The following is a 24,892-nucleotide window of genomic DNA, read 5'->3' as shown; positions in this document are numbered from 1 at the left end:
CTGACCTACAGGAGGGGGTGTTTTCCTACATAAGCACACCAGCTGAGCTCCAACTTTTATTACACAACAGAAACCCTGGTAAACTGAGTGTATGCTCTCATTATACATGGGAAAATATGTGTAGTATAGTAGGATCAGAGGCCACGCACGTATTATGTCACTGGTACCGTTAGAACCCTTACATCCCTGATGAACGTGGGTGCATCCAATTGTGCCAGCCCAAATTGCACACTAATCTGTGATTACCTAAAATGCATGATTTTTTTGCTTTTACAGAGAAGGAGAGCAACCACAATGCCCTCCACTCTGAGATAACTGTGGCAGCCAACATTCGGGTCACTCCACGAAGTGAGCGCATCCTGGCTGGACCGGCTGCCACTCAACTGCGGGGTGACAGCAATGCAGGCATCGCTGAACAGGAGGCTACAGCGATAATCCCTTCCTCAGACAGTGCCATTCGAGGTAAATGTCCCATTCTTCCTCTGTATACTGTGTACTGTGCAGATTACTTCAGAATATCATCTCACTGTAAGGCTAGGAAGATTGCAGCTCTTCATTTCCATAGAGCCCAGTCCAGCTCCTATTGGCTTAAAGCTACGAGTGTATTAAATGACAGACGCTTCTGTGAAATTGAGGCCATGCCATCAGGTAACCCCGAAGGATAAAGCATTTATTTATGGTGTTAGTTCCCTGTGTGAAGGCCATCTATGCAGACCCTCTTCTCATATGTGAGCTCACCAGCCTGACTTTTGGCCCCGGCCTCGAGATCCACCTGAATGGGCAGTCGTAGCACCTCTTCCTGCTGCTGCGACCAAGTTAGTGAAGCCCCTGCCACTTGCAGTTTGAGTAGCTGATCCTGTTGCTTAAGTCTCTGTGAAGGTGAGGACACTCACCTGTACTGAGGAAAAGTCTTAGATGTTGGCTACCATTGATATGGTTATGTGACCTACATGGTAAGAGTCCTGTTGAGCTGTCAACGTTGTTCTTTCACTCTCCGGGTCATTTTCAGAATGGGAAGTGCAGTGTTGCTCCATAAAGATCTTTTATGCATTCTGCACATTTTTAACCCACACATGCATGCAACAAACACCAAATGCCTGCTGATGATGTATTGCCCCTCAAAGATGCTAAGCATATTCAAAGTTGCTTCAACACCCACAGCACAATTCTGCACACTATGCATCCAGCGTTAAACACACCCAGAACTTAAATCCATTCTCAGCATGGCCAATACATCAAACCCACTGTATGAACCAACACCATTCTCTCCTGCAGCCAACACAGGTCCAAGACCCACACAGTTAGCAATGTGGAATTCTCCAAAAGCACTGAACATAGATGCAAAGCCCACCTACTAGGCACAAACTCAGTCCACATAAATAATGAGAACAAGCAGAACATACATAACTACTCACACTAGAATGTGCTTTTGGAAACACTCCCATACCCCATCTTGTTTTTTTGCAGTCACCACAGCACCAATTGCCAACTAAGTGGCAACTTAATACTCTCAGCAGAACAATCACTTAGGGGGTCATTCTAACTTCGGCGGGCGCCGGAGGCCGCCCGCCAAAGTTCCCCCGCCAGAATACCGCAGCGCGGTCAAATTACCGCCGCGGTAATACTGACTTTCCCGCTGGGCGGGCGGGCGACCGCCAAAAGGCCGCCCGCCCGCCCGCCCAGCGGGAAAGCACCAGCAACGAGGAAGCCGGCTCCGAATGGAGCCGGCGGAGTTGCTGGTGTGCGACGGGTGCAGTTGCACCCGTCGCGATTTTCAGTGTCTGCTAGGCAGACACTGAAAATCAATGTGGGGCCCTGTTAGGGGGCCCCTGCAGTGCCCATGCCATTGGCATGGACACTGCAGGGGCCCCCAGGGGCCCCACGACACCCGTTCCTGCCAGCCTGGTTCTGGTGGTGAAAACCGCCAGAACCAGGCTGGCAGGAAGGGGGTCGGAATCCCCATGGCGGCGCTGCTTGCAGCGCCGCCGTGGAGGATTCACAGGGGCAGGGGAAAACTGGCGGGAAACCGCCGGTTTCCCTTTTCTGACCGCGGCTTTACCGCCGCAGTCAGAATTGCCCTTGATGCACCGCCAGCCTGTTGGCGGTGCATCCTCCAACCCCGGCCCTGGTGGTCCATGACCGCCAGGGTCGGAATGACCCCCTTAGTCTCCTCTCCCACTCAACATTGCGTGTTTCCTGCCTGTCACCAGCCTTCCTCATCAAATCCTCATGCATATACATAACCAAAGATCAACAAATGCCTCTGAAGGCATTGCTCCATCCTTCATATCTATACACATTAATAGAACCCGTCTGCATGATCAAAAGCATCAATATGCATGTCCTGCAGATTTACTTGGGCATTTGACTGTCTTTCTTTGCCCTGATGATGTGGGCAATATTAGAAACCATTCTAGGGGAAGGAATTTACCCCGTCTCTCTGTAATATAATAATACGACATTTCACATAAGGTAAATTCACATGAGAGGCTGGCACCATTGCTAACACTATTCTGTCACCACTAACACTACTCTGTGTCAAAGTGCTCACGGCCAGGAGCCATCCGCATGTCTTCCATTTTGAGCTTTGGCGTCTCTCCTGCTGCTTGGAGCGGAGGAGTAAATAAAAATGGAAGAAGGCACCAATTCAATACAGTAAATGGATATAAGCAATTACAGATGTGCCATACACCTTTCCAACGGTAAAAGGCATTTACAGGCATGCATTCATTCTCTCTCCTTGTTTGATTTTCAGTTGCCAGGAGGGTAGGGACTCCCTCTGCCTCCCGCATCAAAACAACGCCGGCCAGGCAGCACCAAGTTACAGTTAAGGAAGGTGAAACCACATCTCCCCCGGCTTCTGGACAGACCCCAGAGTGTACCAATGCAGGCATTTCTGAAATAATTGGTGGAGTTTCCAGGTCTACTCATGGGAAGTATCATTTTGTTACTTACACACCAATTTTTTTAATCACTTTGATTCAGAGGATATGTGCATGGAAAATCCTGCCGGATCATGAGTTCCCTTCACATGGAATAATCCTAATGAGGCTGCAACCCAACCAACGTGTAAAGATAATGCTGCCATATGTAAAAATAATGTTATATTGGCAAAGGACATCTTTTCAGTGGCAAGGTAATGAAAGAATACCGCACTGATCACTGTGATCTCTTCGGGAGTGGCATTAGTTGTAAATGTGAAGGTAGCGCCACTTTCTTCTTCCCTTCTCCACTCTGATAACATCTAGCTCATACAATTGTTGAATAACTGCAATGTAGCTGCATTAACTTTACATTGGCATGCCTATAAGATTCAGACCCACATTTGCAGGTCTGCTTAAAGGTAAGGGCAGATAGAAAGAGAAAGAGGGAGTAATTAGCAATCATTAATGACCAGTAACATGAACAATAAGGGCTGTCTGTGCATGTTCTCTCCCCGCACACCCCTGTACAACTATGTCAGTTGTCACTGTCAGAGTCAAGTCCCCGTTCCGGGCTTTCACACAACTCAAAAAAGATGTAGAATCAGGGAAATCACTGAGTCACTGAAAAAGAAGGTCGTGGGGGGGAAGGTGTCCATAGGTGTCAGTGGGTAAGACATTTGGCTTTCTGTTTAGGACACTGCGAAAACAGTATGTTTGACCTAGAATTTCTCATGGAAACTTGGTATCTCTAGAATTTCTGTTCCAGCTTGTTCACTTATTACCAGAATACTGCAAATTAATTAGAAGTGATAGAGAAAGACGACCCTGTTTTATTTTTCCAACCTGAAAATAATCCCTTTCTAACAGCTATGTGGAACACATGCTAGGGAAAGGCTTTGCGTGTTTCTTACACTGGAATGATACAATTGTACTTCCAATTCTAGTATATTGCCAATCTATTTCCGGCCTCGTGAAACATCATCACTTTATGGACTCCAGGTGTAATTCACTCATCAACTGTTATTGTGCTACTTGGAAAGTCAACATTATGGTTTGAAAATCCCCTGGAACTGACAAGATCTGCTCCACGCTTAGCACATCTAGGAGGTCATTCCGACCCTGGGTTGGAGGACGCATCGCCAACAGGCTGGCGGTGCATCAAGGGCAATTCTGACCGCGGCGGTAAAGAATGGGGATTCCGACCCCCTTCCCGCCAGCCTGGTTCTGGCGGTTTTCACCGCCAGAACCAGGCTGGCGGGAACGGGTGTCGTGGGGCCCCTGGGGGCCCCTGCAGTGCCCATGCCAATGGCAGGGGCACTGCAGGGGCCCCCTAACAGGGCCCCACCTTGATTTTCAGTGTCTGCTTAGCAGACACTGAAAATCGCGACGGGTGCAACTGCACCCGTCACACACCAGCAACTCCGCCGGCTCCATTCGGAACCGGCTTCCTCGTTGCTGGTGCTTTCCCGCTGGGCGGGCGGGCGGCCTTTTGGCGGTCGCCCGCCCACCCAGCGGGAAAGTCAGAATTACCGCGGCGGTCATTTGACCGCGCTGCGGTATTCTGGCGGGGGAACTTTGGCGGGCGCCGCCCGCCGAAGTTAGAATGACCCCCCTAGTCCAGAACTACAATTGCTACTGCCTACGTACAAGGCCAGCCACTTTCTTGATCCTATCCTTATCACAATCAATCAATCAAGCAATCAGTTTTTATAAAGCGCAACGACTCATCCGTGAGGGTCTCAAGGCACTGGTGATGGGTCTGGGCCTCATTCGAAGAGCCATGTTTTGAGGTTCTTCCTGAAGATGGGGCGAGATGGGCTTTGTCTGAGGTGTGTGGGCAGGTTGTTCCAGCTCTTAGCTGCGAGGTGTGCGAAAGATCTTCCTCTGGCTGGGGTTTTCCAGATGCTTGGGATGGTAGCTAGCACCTGCTGGGCAGAGCGGAGGGGTCTGACGGGGTTATGGAAAGAGATGAGATGGTTCAGGTAGGCCGGTCTGATGTTGTGAAGGGCCTTGCATGTGTGGGTGAGCAGTTTGAAGATGATTCACTTCTCTACTGGGAGCCATTGGAGGGTCCTCAGGTTTTGGGAGATGTGTTCCTGGTGGGAGAGGTTCAGGATGAGTCCGGCTGCGGCGTTTTGGATGAGTGTTGTCACACCTTCTTCCTATTAAACTGCAAATCAAGCACCTCTTTCGAGCCTTTTATTGCAAATTACACAGTGCTTTTCACACAGGCCACTGTCGAAATGTGCATTGCAGTGATTTATTTTTTTAAAGTGCATCAGATGCATTTCCACACTGTCCTCTATGTATGGGTGCATAAGTGTGCCTGTTCCCATTCTCTTTTCTCCCTTTAGCCATTAACACCACCCGCTCCTGAACTGCAATGTCCTGCAGCTAGTGGGACTAGGGCAAAATAAAACAGACTGGCTGGCATGCTCACTTCAAGTGATCGGGGGCATTAACGAAGGCAACTTCTACAGTGCTTTTGGAGATGTCTGATAAAATAAGCCCTTAATTTGTCTATGCTAGGCACTCAAGGGTGCAACAAAAGAACTCCTGCTACTGTGAACCATACAAAATGACTTATAAAGAGACAGCAGCTCCTCCGACCACTCACCTGTCCGTGTCAGACTGGGAGTGCTGGACCCGACCCGACGCCCAATGTGGCGCCTGAATGCCTGGCACCTACAAGAAGAACACCTTTCCCAATATTATTGTTAGAATTTGTTTTTTTCGTTGGCAGTCAGGTTACCCTCTGTCCAAGCAAGAACCCTCACTCTAGTCAGGGTAAGTCACACACAATCCAAAATTAGCCTGTGCCCACCCTCTGGTAACTTGGCACGAGCAGTCAGGCTTAACTTAGAAGGCAATGTGTAAAGCATTTATGCAATAAATCATACAATACCATAATATAACACCACAAAAATACACCACACAATGTTTAGAAAAATATATAATATTTATCTGGGTATTTGCAGGTCAAAACGATTAATGATGCAATATGAATTTGTAAAGATATCACTGAAAAGTTATATAAAGTGTCTTAAGTCTTTAAAAAGCAAACAAAGGGGGTCAACGACCACGGATGCACCGCCAACAGGCTGGCGGTGCTTCCAGGAAAATGGAGCTTTCTGGCGGTCGCCCGCCGGCCCAGCGGGAAAGCCAGAATGGCCACCGCGGTCATTTGACCGCGGTGCGGTCATTCGGCGGCTCCCGCCGGGCGTGCGGTTACCGCCGCCGGCGGGAGTCAGAATGACCCCCAAAGTCTCTTTCAAGCCACAAACGGTCCTCGGATCCTGGAACTCTTGGGCCTTTTCTCTCAGGCCTCGGGTCTGACACTGAACCCCAGTAAGTCTCTCCTGATTCCCCTACACCCTTCTAGAGAGTGCATCGATTGGCAAAGTGAAATCCTGATCCGTAAGAACAACTTCAAATATTTAGGTATACACATAGCCTTGCTGCCCGAACAGGCATGGGAACTAAACATCACGCCTCTCACCAAAAACGTTAGAGCTGATCTCCAGAGATGGACGAGCCTGCCCCTCAGTCTGTTGGGAAGAATAGCTCTCTACAAAATGATGATACTCCCCAGATTCCTATACCTCCTACAGAACTTTCCACACCCAATCCCCCAAAAGTGGTTTGTCGAGGTTGACACAGTGGCTTGTCGGTTTCTGTGGCACGGCTCCCGACCTAGACTGGCCTTAGCCACATGCCCAGGAAACACCTGTGAGGGAGGGCTAAGCATGTCAAATATATACCTCTACTACCTAGCCTCGCACCTCATAGTGATCAACGACTGGCTGGGTGGAGGCTGGTCCGACCCTGCCTATAGATGTGAACTTAAGTCACTTGGTCACTCTGGGGTCATTGACGCCCTATATGGGGGTCGTGTTCCCCGAGATACTCCAGATGTCACGAAAATGGTACTGCTGGGTTGTCGCGCGGCCCAAAGGGTGACGGGTTGGTGGGGACGCCTTACCCAACAGATCCCCTGTGGCGGGGGACTCACCTGAGCGAGGTCTCAAAATTAGAGGGATATCGAAAGTGGGACATAATAGGGATATCTACCCTGGGGACATCTGGGGGGATTCACACATGAGATCTTTCGCAGAACTATGGGAATCATACTCCCTAAGTAACAGTCAATTCCACAAATACCTACAGCTAAGACATGCGCTCTCGGCACATGTTAAATCAGGGGAAACCATCCCAGAACATAGCCCTATGGAGGCGAGAACCCTGATGGGAGACCTAGGTAGGGGAGGGATCTCCCAGCTTTACCGTGCCTTACTTGCGAACACAGCCCCCCCTCTTACGGGTCTTCAGCGGAGATGGGAGGAGTGGGTGGGCCCAATTGAGGATTCAGACTGGACAGACGCATTGATGGCCCCTAAGACACTAGCTCTATCGTCCCCATTTCGAGTACTCCAGTCACTCTTCCTACACACAGCTTACCTCTCGCCTGTGAGGCTCTTCAGGGCGGGCCTACGACACACCTCCGCCTGCCCCTGATGCTCCAGCCCCGACGCTGACTTCTTCCACATGGTTTGGGGGCTGTCCCGTCATATCGACATACTGGAGGATAATAATGAGACAGATCTCCGGGGTTCAACAAACGGAAGTGGAGGCAGCCCCACTCCCGCTCCTTCTGGGGGCTGTGGGGGATCTGGACTTAGGGAGAGCTGACCGTATGTTTGTGGGTGTGGCGTGTCTTGTGGGAAAGAGGGAAAGAGGGACATCCTGACGGACTGGAAGGCGGGAATAGCTCCCACACTGTCCAAATGGAAGAGAGGGGTTGATTGGTGTGCGATGTGTGAGAAACCCGTATATGAGGCCAGAGGATGCCCAAACAAATATAACAAGATATGGGGGAAGTGGGAGGGCACGTGGTATTTTGGTTTGGTGGATATACATATTTAGGTTTTGTACCTGTTTAAAATCAATAAAAATATCTTTATCAATTTTTTTTTTAAAAGAGACGGCAGCTCACACCCGAAACCGCATGCCTCTGAGGTACTGCAGGGGCACGCCCAAATCAGCCTTGACTTGCATAGCTCCCCCTGTGGTTGCCTGGTCTTGCAACAGCAAATTTTGGCTGAGGTCTGTAGACTGCTAGCGCCTCAGTGTGTGTGTCTTGCAGTGTGCTAGTCATACCCCTTCTCACAGCTTAGCAGCAAGCAAACTAGTGATCGACAAGAGCACATTAGAGTTAAAGCGAACAAAAGATCTACAACTGCAAACCCAATTCCTAGCAAAAAATTGTTGTGCAATCCAAAAGGCGCATTTTCACAACTCCTAGCAAAAAACATGGCAGGTAAAGTAAAGACTGATTTCATTACGTTCGGATATAAAAGACAGAAGAAAATGGCCTAAAATTAAAATCCCCACCCGCAGGAGTGAAGGAAATGACTACCGCTTGGATTAGGCTCTGAATATTATATTATAGACACTGGGTTCTCTTTGGCCTTAAATGCTTCCTAGGGCTTGGAAAATAATTAGGAAATATGTCCAGGGGTCAGCATAACAGTCAAGGATAACACCATAAGAATTAGACTTAGGGGGTTATTACAACTTTGGAGGAGGTATTAATCCGTCCCAAAAGTGACGGTAAAGTGAGGGATATACCACCAGCCGTATTACGAGTCCATTATATCCTATGGAACTCGTAATACGGCTGGTGGTATATCCGTCACTTTACCATCACTTTTGGGACGGATTAACACCTCCTCCAAAGTTGTAATAACCCCCTTAGGTCCTCTATTGAAAGGAATTATCTACCATTAAAGAATACCAAGAAAATTGTCTGCTGTGATCAGAGAACAGCTACAGCATCAAATTCTTTCTGCAGTTTATGGAAAAATCACTAAAGGGTAGAGGAAGGACATAGGTGTCTCTTACCTGGCTCTGCCCAAACTCATTGTGTTCGTCCTGAGGGATCCCATAGTTTCCTATGAGGGGGTAAGTAAGCAACAAGATCTGCCATTTGTAGGAAGGGTCAGTCAGGACCTCCGGATACCCCACCATGCTACTCTGGAAAACCACTTCCCCGGACACAGAGACAGGGGCCCCGAAAGGCTGCCCTCGGAAGAGCGAGCCATCCTCCAGCAGCAGAAAGGCCATGGTGGGCTCGGGGCAGGAGAGGAGAGGCCAGCATCGCCAGACACGTGTGGAACCGCGAGAGCTCCACATGTCCACAGACAGCTTCTTCTATATTTTTACCTATCACCACTCTTTCTCTTCAGCTAGGTCTGCCTCTAATCCTCTCTTGTGCCCTACCTTCCATTGCGTGCCTGTCTCTGCCCCTTTTCCCATCTTTATGTCTTTTCCACTTTCAGTCTCTGCCATTCTTTGCGTCTTTGTTTTTTCCACCGTGTATGTCTGTGCCTTTTTCAAATGTCCATCTGTCTCTCCACGTGCCTCCGTCTCTGCCTCGCTGTTTTCCACTGTCTTTATTTCTTTCTCAGCCTCTGTCTTTTCTGCTGTCTGTTGCTATCTTTTCCACTGTCTCTCTGCGTCTTTTCTACAGCTTGTCTCTGCCTCTCTTTGTGCTCCAGTATCTTTGTCTTTTTTACTGCTCCTCTTTGAAGCAATGGGGTGTTTCACATGATGTAGTACACTTACCAACCTCTATAGGACCATTAGATTTCATTTTTCAAACATTTAGCTTGACCCTGGGTAGCTGTGGCTCTGAGCAGCAAGGCTTACTTAAAGGAATAAGTGCAAAGTATTGAAACAGCATCAAAATAATTTAAGAAGAAATACAGGAGACACTCAAGGAATCCACCACCCATTTATGAAAATGTATTTTTATGTATTTTTAGACACCACAATGAAAAAGATCTACCGGAAGGCTCTGGACATATACATTTTACAAGGTACATTTAATAGGCACTTTTTACCCAACTGCGAACCAGCATTGGCAAAGACACCGAATTTGACACTTAGAAACATTTAGAGCAAAAACTTTTGGCTAGTCATATGGCAGTCAGAGTTACTTTGGGTGACCAGTCTCAGTCAGTTCTAGGCAATTTTATCTTTTGTTATGGGTTCCTATGGAAGTGGTCCTGACCAAAGAATAGAGGATGCTGAAGATGCTCAAGGATGCTGTGGATGAGATGCAATAATCAGGATTTTTCCTGCAGCTGCTCCTTGGTCCACTTAGGGGGTAAGCCGGTCCTGCCCATGGGATCGATGTGCCTTGAAGTCCTCGGTCCTGGCAGAAGACCAGTCACCACTGGACTACCAGTTGCCCTGTATTGCGGTCAAAGCCAAATTCTTCCCCGGGTGGAAACTCATCTTCTGGGTGAGCAAACTCCACTCTGATGACTCTCCTGGATCCAATAGACTCAGGTGCAACTTTGAACATAGGGTCCAGGTCTCTGGTGCTGCATGGCAGCGGTGGGTGGTGGTGTGGAGATTGTGGGTTACTAACTTGCCCCACCAGACTTCTTCAGCTGTTGTATCTTTTTGCTGCAAATAGGTCAGCCAACTGCTTCTTGGAGTCCTTTGCTTCGGTTGTGCTCCGAATATGACTTCTCAATGAGCAGAACACAGCAAGCACAGTCTCTCTCATTTGCTAGCCACCAGATTGAGCAGGTGCAGCCCACACCAGTGCAGTCTCTCTTTGTTGGTTCCTCAATGCAGCAGGAAAATCTTTCTTCGAACCTTCTTCGAGTCACTATACGAGATTTGAGTTCTGGGTGCCAGGGATGCCCTTTTCACGCTCAGAAACTGCCCTCAGGTTAGACGTGGACAGTAGCCAATGGGCTACTAGGTTCCCCCTTTCCTGAAGACCACTTCCTAGGAAGTGTTGGTTCTAGCTATCTCAGGATGCACCATTCTGCCCACTTCCGACATTAAAGAACCCCTCTCTCAGCATCCAGAGCTCCGTAGCACAACCCATAGGCAGGCTAAGGAAATGCGGATAACAACTGACTTCCCCTTCCCTGTCCCTAATGCTAGTCTGTCTACCCTAACAATAGAGCAGCTCCTCTTTCAAGTGTTTCCCATTTACCCTTCAAAGGCGGATTCTCCTTTGAAGCTTGCCTTTTGCGCTGATTCCTTTGATACCTTGCGGAACTAACTTTAGTAGTCATTCAGACATTAGCAGGGCTGAGATGTCAGTCTGTAACTTTGCACTTGCAAATGGGGCTACTTGCCTTTCCATAGTAAAAACAACAATTTAATATTTTTACTGTTGGAACATAAAAAAGGCCATGCTCCACTTTGTTAACATACAGCAACCTGCCTTAGAGCTCCAAAGGCCTACCTTAGGGACGACTTACATATATTAACAAGAATTTGCCCTGCAACAGGTCTCACATTTACTTGAGTTGGAGTTATTTGCATTGTAAATGGATAACTGGACTTTTTTGCCACATTAATTGGTCAACCTTTCTCATATTTTGGTCCTTTCTGCCACATAATTCCAGTGGACCTTCATATAACTGAAGGGCTAGGAGGCCTACTGGAATAATTTTTTTAAGCAAGGCCCTTAAAACACAAACTACTCCCAGGTGAAAAACGTATTTACTCGGCAGCTGGTACAGGCGACGGGCAATGAATAAATAAATAAATAATTGTTCCAAGAATGCATGCTTACTGGATCACTGTCCCTTTAAAGCAGTTTGGGGAGTCAAACAAAATGCCGATGATTTTTCACACGCTTGAGGAGAGCCACCTCACATGATATTAATGATCCACAGTCATTCCGGAACTGAAATATTAGTTATAAAATGTTCACCATTGTACAGCATAATCAACTGTAAGCTTTCCTCGAGGTTAGTTTTATAAGTACACATGCATACAGCTCAAATTCACAGACTCAGATGTGTGTGGTTCATCTAGTCAGGTTTCTGCTTTGTATTTGCATTGTGTATTGCGTTATAAAAATAAAACTACAAAACCCAGAATGCAGAGCTGAAACATAAACTAAAAGAGTGAATCATGCATCGAACCAGAGAACTGGACAGCTTTACAAATACAACTCCAAGGTCTGGTTTCCAGCTTGTATCACTTTATAAAAATAAAACCTGAAGTCCCAGAATGAATATGTGCGCTGCAAAGAATGTGTACTAAGCAGATCAGAGTGCATATAATGTAAAAATGCCAAAATAGCTCTGGCGATTATTGTTCTTTTTTGAGAGAAAACGTACTTTTGTCTAGTGGAAGTTTGAACTCATTATAAAGTAGCGCAGAGGGTTAATGTTCTTTCTGGAGAGAGAACATACTTTTGTCGTGTGGAAGCTTGGACTCATTACAATGTAGCACACACGGTTTATATACCTGTTGCAATGAAATTGCTAGGCAAATCACAAAGTGCATATAATGCAAAAATTTCAAAATAACTGGTGATTTATGTTTTTTCTGGAGAGAGAACATACTTTTGTCTAGTGGAAGCTTGGAGTCATCGTAAGGTAATGCACAGGGTTAATATGCCTGCTGCAAAGAACGTGTACTAAGCAGATCAAAGTGCATATAATGTAAAAACTATACAGCTGATTGAGTTTGCACTGTGAGTGCTGCCAGTGCCACAGCAGCCAAAAGAACAGAATTTTGTCCAGTAGAAGCTTGGAGTCATCATAAGGTAACCAACAGGGTTAATGTGGTTGCTGCAAAGAACGTGTAATTTAAAAATGTCAAAATAACTTTCGCAATTTGTGTTCTTTCTGAAGAGCGGACATACTTTTGTCTAGTGGAAGCTTGTAGGCATCATAAGGTAGCACACGGGGTTGATATGCCTGCTCCAAAGAACATGTACCTAGCAGATCAGAGTGCAGGTAATGTAAAAACAATACCACCAGTTGATTTTGCGCTCTGAGTGCTGTGAGCACCATGGCAGCCAAAAGAACGTACTTTTGTCTAGTGGAAGCTTGGAATCATCACAAGGTAGCACACAGGGTTAATGTGCCTGCTGCAAAGAACGTGTACTAGGCAAATCACAAAGGGCATGTAATGTAAAAATGTCAGACTAACTCTGGCGTTTTACGTTCTTTCTGGAGAGAGAATGTACTTTTGTCTAGTGGAAGCTTGGCGTCATCATAAAGTAGACACAGAGTTACTATGCCTGCTGCAAAGAAAGTGTACCAAGCAGATCTGAGTGCATATAATGTAAAAACTATACCGCCGATTGAGTTTGCGCTGTGAGCGTCATGGCAGCCAAGATAACGTACTTTTGTCTAGTGGAAACTTGGAGTCATCATAAGGCAGCACACAGGGTTAATATGTCTGCTGCAAAGATCGTGTACTAAGCAGATCAGAGTGCATATAATGTAAAAACCATACCCCCGATCAAGTTTGCGCTTTTTTACTCGCCCCCTCCTTCCTTCCCTGCTCTCCTAGGGCCAGATGTAGGAAAGAAGCAAATTGCGACTTGCAATTTGCGAGTCCATGCGACTCGCAAATTGCAAGTCGCAATTTGCTATGCAGAAAGGTGTCTCAGACACCTTCTGCAACTCGCAATGGGGTCGCAAAGACCCACCTCATTAATATTAATGAAGTGGGTCGCAGTTTGCGACCCCATTGCGAGTATGGGCACTAACGGGGATGGTGGCCTGCTGGAGACAGCAGACCACCATGTCCGTGACTGCTTTTTAATAAAGCAGTTTTTTTTTTCTATCTGCAGCCCGTTTTCCTTAAAGGAAAACGAGTTGCACTTAGAAAAAAAAACGAAACCTTTTGTTTCGGTATTTTTCAGAGCAAGCAGTGGTCCATAGGACAACTACCTGCTCTGAAAAATTATTTTTGTTTCCATTCAAAGGGGAAGGGGTCCCATGGGGACCCCTTCCCATTTGCGACTGGGTTACCATCCACTTCAAGTGGATGGTAACTGCGATTTCATTTGCGATCGCTTTTGCGGTCGCAAATGAAATTGCATAGCATTGCGAGTCGCAAATAGGAAGGGAACACCCCTTCCTATTTGCGAGTCGGAAATGCATTTTGCGAGTCGAATCCGACTTGCAAAATGCATTTCTGCATAGCGGAGAGAGTTTGCGAGTCGCAAATCCCTTCGTACATCTGGCCCTTAATGCCTTCCTTGAGAGCGTCTCCACTACCCCCTGCTGCTCTTTCCCTCCTGTCCACAACAAACACTTGCTCCATTGTTTTCATGCACTCCCTATGTTTATTTTCCCAGTTTTATACTGTAAAGCTGAATATTGATATGAGTGCTTCTATATGAGCATCAGTTACATTACACAAGGTTTCATTATTTTATTTTAGGTAAGGGGACATTAAAGTGATTGGTCCAGAATCACAAGATAGTGAGCTGACGCAGAGACTTGAATCTGGTTCCTCAGTCTGAAAGTCGGCAACTCTTCCCATAACACCACATCCTTTCCTGTGCATGTTAGGGAAACTTTGGCAAAATTTTGAGTGGATCACAAAACACTAGCGATCCCATGAAAAGTGCCATTCATGCCAAACCCTTATGCCTGCCTCTAATAATAAATTATCTTTATATGTACTTAATTCTGCACTTATACCTAAATGTGACCGGTATTACTGTGGCATGACGCCCCTGGGAAATTCATGCCCTTGCTTGAATGCCCTATTAGTCAGTCTTTAGGAAGTTATGACAACATTGTTTTGGCAACACAGAAGGTGTCTTTCTACAAAGCTCCATGCCATCATGCTTAATATCGCAACCTCAGACCATGTGATTCTGTTATCTGCTTTTGGCGCTTACTGCGACCTTGCATCTATCTGCAAGTGTTGGGTTACAGTCACACAGATGTTACCTCAGACATCCAGGCTATCAATTCAGCTAGGCCAAAGGAAGCCTCAAATAAGCATGTACAGCATAGCTAAAAAAACATTGACAAGGTCAATAGATCTCACATCAGCAAGACGTGTTGCCTTTGCCAATGCTTGCCGTGGCTTTGGGCTCACACTCAGCAGACATTGCTTAGGTGTACACTCTGGTGGTAGTGTTGTTGTGAGGCAGACCTTCACTACAACCCATTCCCAGTAATTAGTTTATTCACTACATGACCATGTCATGTGAAAGAATTAAGTTTCTATGGCTCCGTATAGCAGGCAGCAGGACGTCCTTTCTGGGTATATTCTTTTAATTTTTAACGGATTAATGTAAGTATGGTGCAATATTTTGAAATGTATTCATTTGAATGTAGCATTGTTGGAGACCTCCCTCACATGCGAGCAAGCTTGTGCCTGTTCAGAATCTGTTATTGGATCATGGAAATCTCACTCTCAGTGTTGGCCCACTTTTATTGTTGACCTTCTTTCTATCCTATTTAATTGCTGTTTGAATTAATGATATATGTGTTCGACCCTGCCCTTTGGACAACAATGTCTCTAGCATCGGACATGACTCGAGAACATGTGGGAATTCCGTTCATATCTACCTAGCCATTCCCCCTAGTTTGGCATGCTGCAGGAATTGAGTGGATCTTACCTCAAAGGTTCTCTGAATCTGGAGAGAGGTATGAAAAGTCTCTCATTGGTATAAATCCCTGAAGGCAGTGCAACCTCCTCTCCACTGCATTATTGATATATCTTGGGATCTATATTTAAAGGGTTGCAGCCACCAGATCTCCAGTTCTCTTGAGAATAGGAGTTGGCGCTTGATCTTCCATGCCATTACCACTTGTTGTTGTATAAAGTATGGCTAGTCTGATGGTGTTTTCCTCCTCTCATAAGGCGCACAGGGAGGGGAATCTTATCCTTGAGATTATTATACATACACACTCACCTACTTACAACCACTAGCTGGCAAGGGACTATGCTTCATATTTAACTGGTTTTGCTTCAGTAACCTCAGCCATATAAAATAAATCATCCTCTTCCCCCTCCACACCCACAACCCTGGCACCGGCCTGTGCTCTTTGGTATCTACCTTTCTGCACCATTCTCCTTTCCTTGTTAGCACCCTAGTCTATATCCCAATCCCACCAAAGCCATAGCTTATGTCCAAGCATGGGAGGATCCTCAGTACACAGAGAGAATTGGGGCAAGTCAATTCCCAGAATCCAGAGAAAAGGTAAGTTAGAAACTGTGCCTGTGAGGCTGTCAGCGCGTGTAGCATGTTTCACATGGTAAGTCACTGTTATCATAGCTTGTGCTATGAAAAAGGCCATGCCCACGTTGCAGCTTACTAGGTGTTCACAGTGGGAGTGTATAGTCTTTGAGAATGCAAACTATGTGCCCAACACCAAAGCATCTTCTACCTCACTATCAGTGCCAATAAGGCAGTGGAAATGGGGCGGTAATGGCTGGGTCCCATACATTTCCACGACCCCATCTTTGTTGAAACCTGCCTGAAAAAGCAGCTCCCTGAAGGCTGAGGAGAACAGATCTTAGCTCAGCCTGAACCTTCTGCCCCACTGCAATTATCACTGACTGACACTTTATTTATAACTTTTACATACAAAAAAGTGTATTTTGGATTGTTCCTATTAAAACTAGTGAACCACACCTTTTCTGTTTGTGATAATGTTATTAATGACTCAAGCTGTATTGTTTCTTCTATATAAGCCTTTATTTTTTGAGAGGTGCAGAGTAATTATTAAACTATTTCAAGGTGCTCTCAAATGGGGAAACCATTGAAAAGGAGGCATGATGATGAAGAGTAATTTCCTATAGCCACACTGTTCATGCTTGGAACCTGGAATTGAAACAAGGTTCCTGATTAAACATTGTACAATTCAGATACTGGATGGACATTACATTCTTTCCCCCCTCAATCCTCATAACAATTTTTTGAGACCCAAGAGGCAAGTCAGTTGCCTTGTACCTTCTGTGCAAAGCCTTTATGTTTTTATAGACAGAACAACATTAGGGTGTATTAAACTATACACATGAGAGGTTTTTGTGCAGTGCATATCTTGAACTGAATGTTTTCAAGGTGCTTTCAAATGTGATGAGCACTGAAAAGGAGGCAGAGGGAAGAAATGTAATTGCCCAGGATTACACAGTTTGGTCAAGCTGGGAAGCTATGATTCAAACCGGGGTCCCTTTACTGGGGCCCCATTGTTAGTTTTGCCCTGGGTCCAATAAATGCTTCTGACGGTCATGGGCAGGTAATACAAGTGCATTCACAATATCATTTGTTTTCTTTATGGGATGGTGCAACAGCAGTGGAAACACCCATCTTCATAGAACAGCTAGATATTTGGCAGAAACAGTGCAAGTTTCCCTCCTTCAGAGGACAGTTAGATCAACACAAGCTTTACCCATGACAGCATAGGAACAAATTAGGCAGCAGCAGTGCAAGGTTGACTTCCTCTCAGAATAAGCTATACTTGGCTCATGAGTGTAAACTAGGTGAAACTGGTCTTGGGTTGCTTGTGTTCCAGTTCAGGGAAGCCCTGGCCAGGCAGTTTGGGTTGGACTGTTTCCATTAGAGCAGGGTCAAGACTGATTTGCATATGGCTGGGTCCAAACTGAGGTGGCATGGTGTGCAAAATAACAGTGGACTGGGATGCGCCTTGAGTGATTACTGGCGGCTGAGAATAATTCAAGCATTCCGTCCATCTCCTTTTCATATATCACAGAATAGGGACAGCATGGCAGTAGTTAAGCAAGCTTCCCTCTCTCACAGATGCCAGCAAGTACAATCTTCCATTTCCTGCAGAACAGATCCAGCAGAGCAGAGTTGTCTAAGCTTTCATCACCCACAGTACATGTACAAGTAAGGTGTGAGTGACATGTACCTTAAAGGGAGATCTAAACCAGGTGCTTGGCTAACTGAGAGGAATATGTAGGAGAATGAAGAGTGACTATGAGAGTTCTGACACCATTCTCACCAGGTGCATTACGCCCATTGGGCTGAAAGGGCTTTAGCCACCACCTTCATCTGTCATGGCCTAGGCTGTGCAGCCTCAGCTTCGCGAATAAATGCAATTCTTGAGCTGCCATATACTGGTCTGTACTCAGGCTAACACTTCATACATATTTAAAGTATTTTGCGGGTCTTCCCAAGACCGTTCAACAGTTAACGAGTCTCTTATGTGTTTTCAATTATCCTATGCCCTTGCTGTCCTTACTTCTGACTATTGCTGCCACAGTGAGGGAATATATATCTCAGGAAAAATACAGAGTTGGGAAAGCAGAAAATGACTAGGGAGTAACAAGCCAGAGCTGGTGTTCCACGGGCAGTGCACGAGTGTTCTATATTTTCATGGTTCTTAATGCAAAGCCCTATCTACTACAATATTGGTGAGGGCTTTGTCCCCAAAAATATCACCTGTTTGATGCAGGTGTTAAAAAGGAGCAAATGTTTTTATTGTTCCAATCTTTTTCAGTTTTGAAACTTTAAAACTTTTCCAGTAACAAATACTATACCCAGGCAAACTTTAAAACTTTTCACACTTTGGATGCATGCCGTACAGGGTGCACAGCATGCTTCCAAAGTGTGAAAAGTTTTAAAGTTTGCCTGGATATAGTATTTGTTACTGGAGTTGTATCCTTCTAGTGAAAAACCTATGAGAGACATCAGTGCTAACTTAATAGATATGGTGCTGTCCTGCTCTGATCATCTCCTGCAAGGCAGCATCGCAGCTTTAGTTGCTGTGCTGCGCTGCATGGGTTTTTAGTAAATCTAGCCCAGGGTTTCTAAACATAAACCTAGAAACTAAGGGCCTCATTACGACCTCAGCGGTCTTTTTGCAAGACTGCCGAGGTACTGCCGTGCTGAAGACCGCCAGTGATGGCGGTGTTCCGCACAGCGTATTATAATTGCTGGCAGCCCCCCACCCTTTTCCGGACGGAAAGCCCGCCAGCAGCCATACTGGCGGTCGGCGGTGAAGTGGAGGCTGCTCCACCTCCTCCGCCCAGTCAACAGAACACTGCCCACCGAATCACAACCCAGGATTCAGTGTGACGGTGTTCTGGTGATGGGGAGCTGGCGGCGGGGCAGCCCCCATGGATCCCGTTCCCTCCTGGAGGATCACCGGACCAGGTAAGGTGTTCGTCTGTTAGGGGTGGGGGCGGGGGTGTTGTGTGTTGTGTGTGTGCATGGGGGGTGCGTGTGAGTGTGTAGAGGGGGGTGTGAGTGTGTGTATGCATGCGGGGGGTGTGGTGTGTGTATGGGAAATGTGTGCGCATATGTGAGTGTGTATGTGTGCCTGTATGTCAGCGTGTCTGTGTAGTTGGTGTGTGAGTGTGCGTGTAGGGGGTGTGTGTGTCGAGTTTTGGAGGGGGGCTAGAGGGGTCCTGCCACCTTTGGGGGTGGTAGGGGGGTCGTGAACGTGGGGTGAGGACTCTGGGGAGGGGAAGGGGGAAGGGGAGATCCCTATCAGTGCCAGGGAAAAATTCCCTGGCACTGATAGTGCCTACCGCCATGGATTCCGTGGCGGTTCCAAACCCCATGTAATCCATGGCGGTATGCAGGGTCCTGATACCGTCGGCAGTCTGGTGATGGCCGCCGGCCGCCGGGCTGGAGGCCACAGTCTCTAGCCCAGCGGTCGGAGTGGAGAAGTGGCAGTTGACCATGGCGGTAACCGCCATGGTCATAATTCCATTTTTTTGTAGCCGGCCTGTTGGCTTTCTTACCCCCACTTCTCCACCGACCGCCAGGGTTGTAATGAGGGCCAAAGTCTCCAGTTATGATGCTATTAGAACCAAGATAAAAGTAAATTATAATGTAAATCCTCCAAGAGTTTTAATAACATATGGAGCAACATTAAAATATATCACACACATTCAAGTGAGGTTTTTGTAGAGCACGTATCCTAAACTGATGTTTTTTGGGCGACACTCAAATGAGATGACAAATAGAATCAATGAAGTAAGATAATTGCCTAGGGTCACACAATGTTATCAAGCATGTAAACCGTAATCCCAGGTATCCTGGGTGCACATTGCATAATTTAGCCAGAGATGAAAGGACAGGGGGCTTGATGATTAACAAGTGGGCGGGGGGAGAAACCACATGAAGGATTGGCTTGTTTTTAGCTCGAGGTTCCAAAAATACATCTTCCTAAGTCAGAACTCAGGATTTGGCTTAGGCCTTCACTGGCTTGCACACTCCTAGAAAAGTGTATTTGCCCAGAAAGCTGATATTTTGTTGCAGGTCCAATTAAAAATTTATTTTCTCTATCATAAATCCCTGTTTGACATCACAATAATCCTAGTTTAAATTACTCCTAAAACTACTTGCCAACCATCAATTCGGTGGTGAATTTCGTAGAGTGTCTGGAGATATATTGTCCTGCAGTCACACTTCTAACACTACACTTACACAGGTTCACCACTCCCTGCATTCAAAAGGGCCCTGAACTCACCCATTACGCACACAGCCCCTACTAGCAACCACCTGTTCAAATTAAGCACTGAACTGCACCAATACATTCGGGTTCACCAATTGCTCTTTGCAGTCTCCCTTCCCCTGGGTAGACCCTTGGCATCAGTGTTTGTCTGGATCTTTCCCTCTCTCAGCAGACAGGGTAACTTCCAGGGACTTAAGGTTGGAGATACAGCTCTTCCAGCAAGGCAAGACTCCAGGGAACCACCTCTCTTGCCTGGGAAGCTGGCTGTCAGACAGAAAACAGCTCTGGGTGCACAGCTGTCATCACAGTATGCTGCAGAGCAGAGTGATGTGCCTCATAGCAGGGTAGTCTTCAGCCTGGATTACCCACATCAAAGGCACAAAGAGGCATGTACGTTCTAAACCAGGCTTATAAACAGGCACACTCTACTGTGATCAGGGGAAATGCAAAAGGCTGGCTCACTTAAAAGATCCTTTCCACACTGAACAAGAGTCTTCACTCCCAACCTTCACCACCACCGTCTTCCAGATGGTAGTACTACAGGAAGACTAATCAGCAGCTCTTCTCAGCAAAAGGGCCTCCATGAATTTCTATAGGAGTTATACCTCCTCTGGCCCCACTTCATTGTCTGGGTCCCCTCCCTCCAGCTTCAAGAGCGTCAGCAAAACACTTCCACTGTCTGGGGAAACAATGTCACCTCCATCTTGTGCACAGGAGCAGGTTAGGAGTTTCCAGAATGAAACCCACATGCCTCCATTATGCTGGCACACTCGTGCACACATTGCATGTACCACACAAACCACATACATAAATGTGCAGCACATATGTTTGGAATGTTAACCCAAGGAATAACTTGCAGTCAGTATTGCTCGCAGTCAGAAATACAAGGTATATTTTTACATTTTTGTCGAGGGAGATGTGTACATTTTGATCAAAAGGTACATATATGCATGACACACGTGTAAAAATACTCTGTACACATACCATTCCACTGCTGGACACTGGGCCATATATGCCCAGTCCAGTCAATGGCAGAAAAATGCAAAAGGGTACCTACCTGTATTTTTGGGGTGAAGCTGCTGCTGAGAAGGGGTGGCCCTGGACAAAGGGGCCCACATCGGATAGTTTAATTCCTGTGAAAGGAAAAGAAGGACATGGGGGAGCTAGCACCCCATTTCCTTTGATTACACCATCTCAAAGCAGTTCTCCCCACCACAGCTGGCTTGACGAAAAAGCACATCATAATGTGGACGGTGGTACCCTTGTCTATACTGCCCTCTAGCAGCTGCTTTTCCCCATGCGCCGTCAAGATGTTCAGCGGATGGCTGTCGGTGTTGGTGGGCCTCTTGCGGTCTCTAGTTCAGTAAACTGCCAACATCCTATTTGGCTACCAGACTAGCCTAGTCAGTGGTCAGTGTTTCTGACACTGCCATGCCAAAAGTGATAAGACCGCCAAACGCGTAATTGAGCCCTAAGTCAGAAGGTATATTTTTCACCAGGACAAAAATGGTCCCTGTAACTGACACACACTCCATCTCGGTTGACTTTAACTTTTGAATTTGTCCCAATCTAGCATGACCAGATACTTGCAGTTGGCATTTTGTGCTTTTTGGCGCTAGAAAGCTCTAAAATTCCTACAATTATGCTTCCTGTTTCCCTGATACTATTTTTGTCGTTTGGTGTCTATTTGCTCAGTAAAATGTGTACTTTTTTATAAATTGGAATGTGATTTTTATTGTGTTGGGTATTTGACTTATTAACTTTTTGATACTGGAAAATGATTTATACTTGTTTACTTTGAGTTAAGCCAGAGTGCTCTGTGATACTCAGGACTTAGCTAAGTTTTAAATTAAACTAACCAAATTGCACTCGATACAGAATAGTGACATTATTACTTGGTGAAGTCTTACAACCACCCTAACTGATAACCCACTTTCTCACAGTAAACATATACTTACCTACATACCTTATATTCACAATATTTTTGTAGTTGATATTCTATTATTCCATGTTTTTGTACCACAATATTATAAAGTTGATTTTCTGGAACTGTGCCTACAGTAATAGCTGTCATAATTCTGGGGGGTCTGAAGAATCTAAGTAACTCTCCCTCACCTTTCCTCCTTCTTTGCTCCTTGTTTCATTGTGTAATGCCAAGCTTCTCTCACTCACTTCAAACATAACCAAAGAGTTGTTTTACCGAATTATTCTGTATAGGTTGTCTGCATGCTTTCAACTCTGTTCACTCTAATCACCATTACTTAGGCCCCTCGCGTTGAGCAGTAACATTACTTGAACTACATTACTACACCCCAAGCCATTACTTGAACTTGATTACTCCAACCCATGCCATTAATTCAACTGCCATTAGGTTGACATACCATTACCTTGCCCATTGCATCCTGCTTTTAGTTTTTAATGTAAGTGTATATGTAGTTAAGCAAATATAAGAACAAGTTAACATCAAATCATTTGATATAAACTTAGTATTCAAAAAGAATAAGTAAATCATTTGAAAGGGTTGTGGTTTTAATCTCTGTTAATAAAATTAGAGAGAGAGATTTTCTTAATAGTTACATTAATTCAGTTTTAGGTTGCTTTATTTTTCAATTTAATGTAATACTAGTTAATATAATTAAACTTTTACCATTTAGTAGTACACCTTCTTACTTTAACTGAATTCATTTATTGTGAATAATGTAATCAAGATTTTAAAATTTTTTAAACTTCCTATGTTCAATGTAATGTAATTAGCTTAAATATACTATTTAACATGTTAAAGCTGTGGACACCCTATTTTTAATGTAATACAATGTAATTACTATTAACATAATTAAATATGTAAGATCTATTAGAGTGAGAATGATAACTACGGTTATCTATACTTTGAGTGTTAGGATTAGTGCAAGAGTGTAGGCAATAGTAAAAATATTTAAGAGTCATATCTAGGGGATGATGATGGTATCTGGAAATGATGTGTTTGACGTAATGGGCATTTTAATGTTTGTTATAGCTGGTTGACTTAATGATAGGTCGAAGTGTTGCAATTAAAGAACTAATGGTTAATTTCTTGACAAACATTCTTTGGGCAAAGGAACAGTAGTGAGGGAGTATGACCGTCCCCCAAATTATGTGCAAGAGATGGGGGAGCATCAGACTGAACCATTTAGGTTTTAGGGTTTTTTATTTGCCCCACAATGCCATCAATGCAATGTATTCAAGACAAAGCTTTATGCTTAATACTTGCACCAATAATTTCCTTAAGCTGTAATTCAGAGAGACATCACTCTTATCCCCACTCCCTCCTTATTTCCTATTTATATACATAGGGCTTCCAGGAATGGAACTTTCATGTAGTAGTATCTTGTTGACGCTATAGGGCCTCAAAAGTGTGAGTATCATGCCAGTGCCTTTTGAGTCCTTTAGGACCTCAGTGGTAAGACCTCCCTCATACACGGTCTTCACATTGGTATAGGGTCACAGCAGTTTAGTGTATTTCTAGCAGTACATCCTCAGCGCAGCAAGGCCTAAACTGTGTTACCTTCTTTCCACAGTGTCTTCTCAGTGCAGTCGGATTTTTCACCAGCATTCTCTTTGGTGTATGAACCTATCGGTTTTTACTTTGTCCAGAGCTATCTTCCCAAAAGTGTAAAATTTCAGGAGCATCAAACTCCTCCAGCAGTGAGCCCAAATGTTTCACATTCCTTCAGAATTTACTTTCAAGTACTATGGGGCCCCCAGCAATGTGTGCCTTCCCAGCAGTCCTTTCTCAGTGCTTTTGGACCCAGCAATCTGACGTTCTTTCAGTAGTGCCATCTCAGTTGTAAGGGACCCCAACAGTGTGAGTTTCTTCTAGCAATGACTTCCAAGTGGTATAGTTCCACAGCAGTGTGGCTTCCCTCCAGTAGTGCCTTAAGACCCCCTTTATTAACTGCCTCTTCCAGCAGTGACATGGTGCTATGGGAACCCAGCAGTCGGACATGTCTCCAGTACTGCTGTTCTTGTGCTTTAGGACACCAGCAGTGGAAGCTTTCGCAGTGGGAATACAGTCGGGCAGTGCAACATTTTCCAGCAGTGCCTTCCCAATGGTAAGAGACCTGAAAAGTGTGCTCTCTCCAGTTTTCCTTTGCCAGTAGTAAGGGACCACAGAAATGTGAATGCCTCTCAGCAGTGTCTTCCCACTGGGAAGGGACTGTAGCAGTGTGACCTTCCTCTAGTAGAGACTTCCTAATGTCAAGCGCCCTTTCTCAAGCAGAACTTTCTTGCTCCTTTAGAACCTCAGCACTGCATGCCTAAGAGACCGGGGCATCAGCAGTATGAGCTTTCTCTGGCAGCAGTGCCCTAGTGGTCAGGCACCCCATCAGTGTGACTTTCTCTGGCAGTGCCTCCTCCAGGTAAAGAGACCCCAGTCATGTGACTTTCCTCGAGCTGTGCCTTACCATGGCGCTTTAGGAGGCCAGCAGTGACAGCTTTCTCTTGCAACCTTCCCAAATGTAAGGAACCCCATCAGCATGACTTTCCCCAAGCAGTGCCTTCCCATTAGTATGGGACCTCATCGGTTTGGGCTTCCTCGGGTAGCGGTTTGTGTCTGCGGCAGAGTTGCAATAGTGAGAAGGTCCACCAGCAGGCCCTTGTTACTGCAATTGGAACCCAATCAGTGTCAGCTGACTCTAGAAAGGCCTTCTCTGGGCAGTATGATGGTGGCATTGGGAGCAGCAGTACTTTAGATTGGTTCAG

At 45.7% G+C, this 24,892-nt stretch overlaps 1 protein-coding gene across 1 annotated transcript in view; it reads left to right on the top strand.

The window, feature by feature from the left end:
* Positions 1-24,892, top strand: part of LOC138301517 (myosin light chain kinase, smooth muscle-like) — a 326,421-nt gene that overhangs the window by 172,343 nt on the left and 129,186 nt on the right. Inside the window, exons 7-9 of the mRNA XM_069242031.1 lie at positions 277-462; positions 2,756-2,936; positions 20,328-20,545. Of these exons, the coding sequence (XP_069098132.1) occupies positions 277-462; positions 2,756-2,936; positions 20,328-20,545 (585 nt within the window). The remainder of the gene's footprint in view (positions 1-276; positions 463-2,755; positions 2,937-20,327; positions 20,546-24,892) is intronic.

This window comes from Pleurodeles waltl, chromosome 6, assembly GCF_031143425.1.
Source record: "Pleurodeles waltl isolate 20211129_DDA chromosome 6, aPleWal1.hap1.20221129, whole genome shotgun sequence".
Taxonomy (NCBI): Eukaryota; Metazoa; Chordata; class Amphibia; order Caudata; family Salamandridae; genus Pleurodeles; species Pleurodeles waltl.
This window is presented reverse-complemented; position numbering and strand designations above follow the sequence as displayed.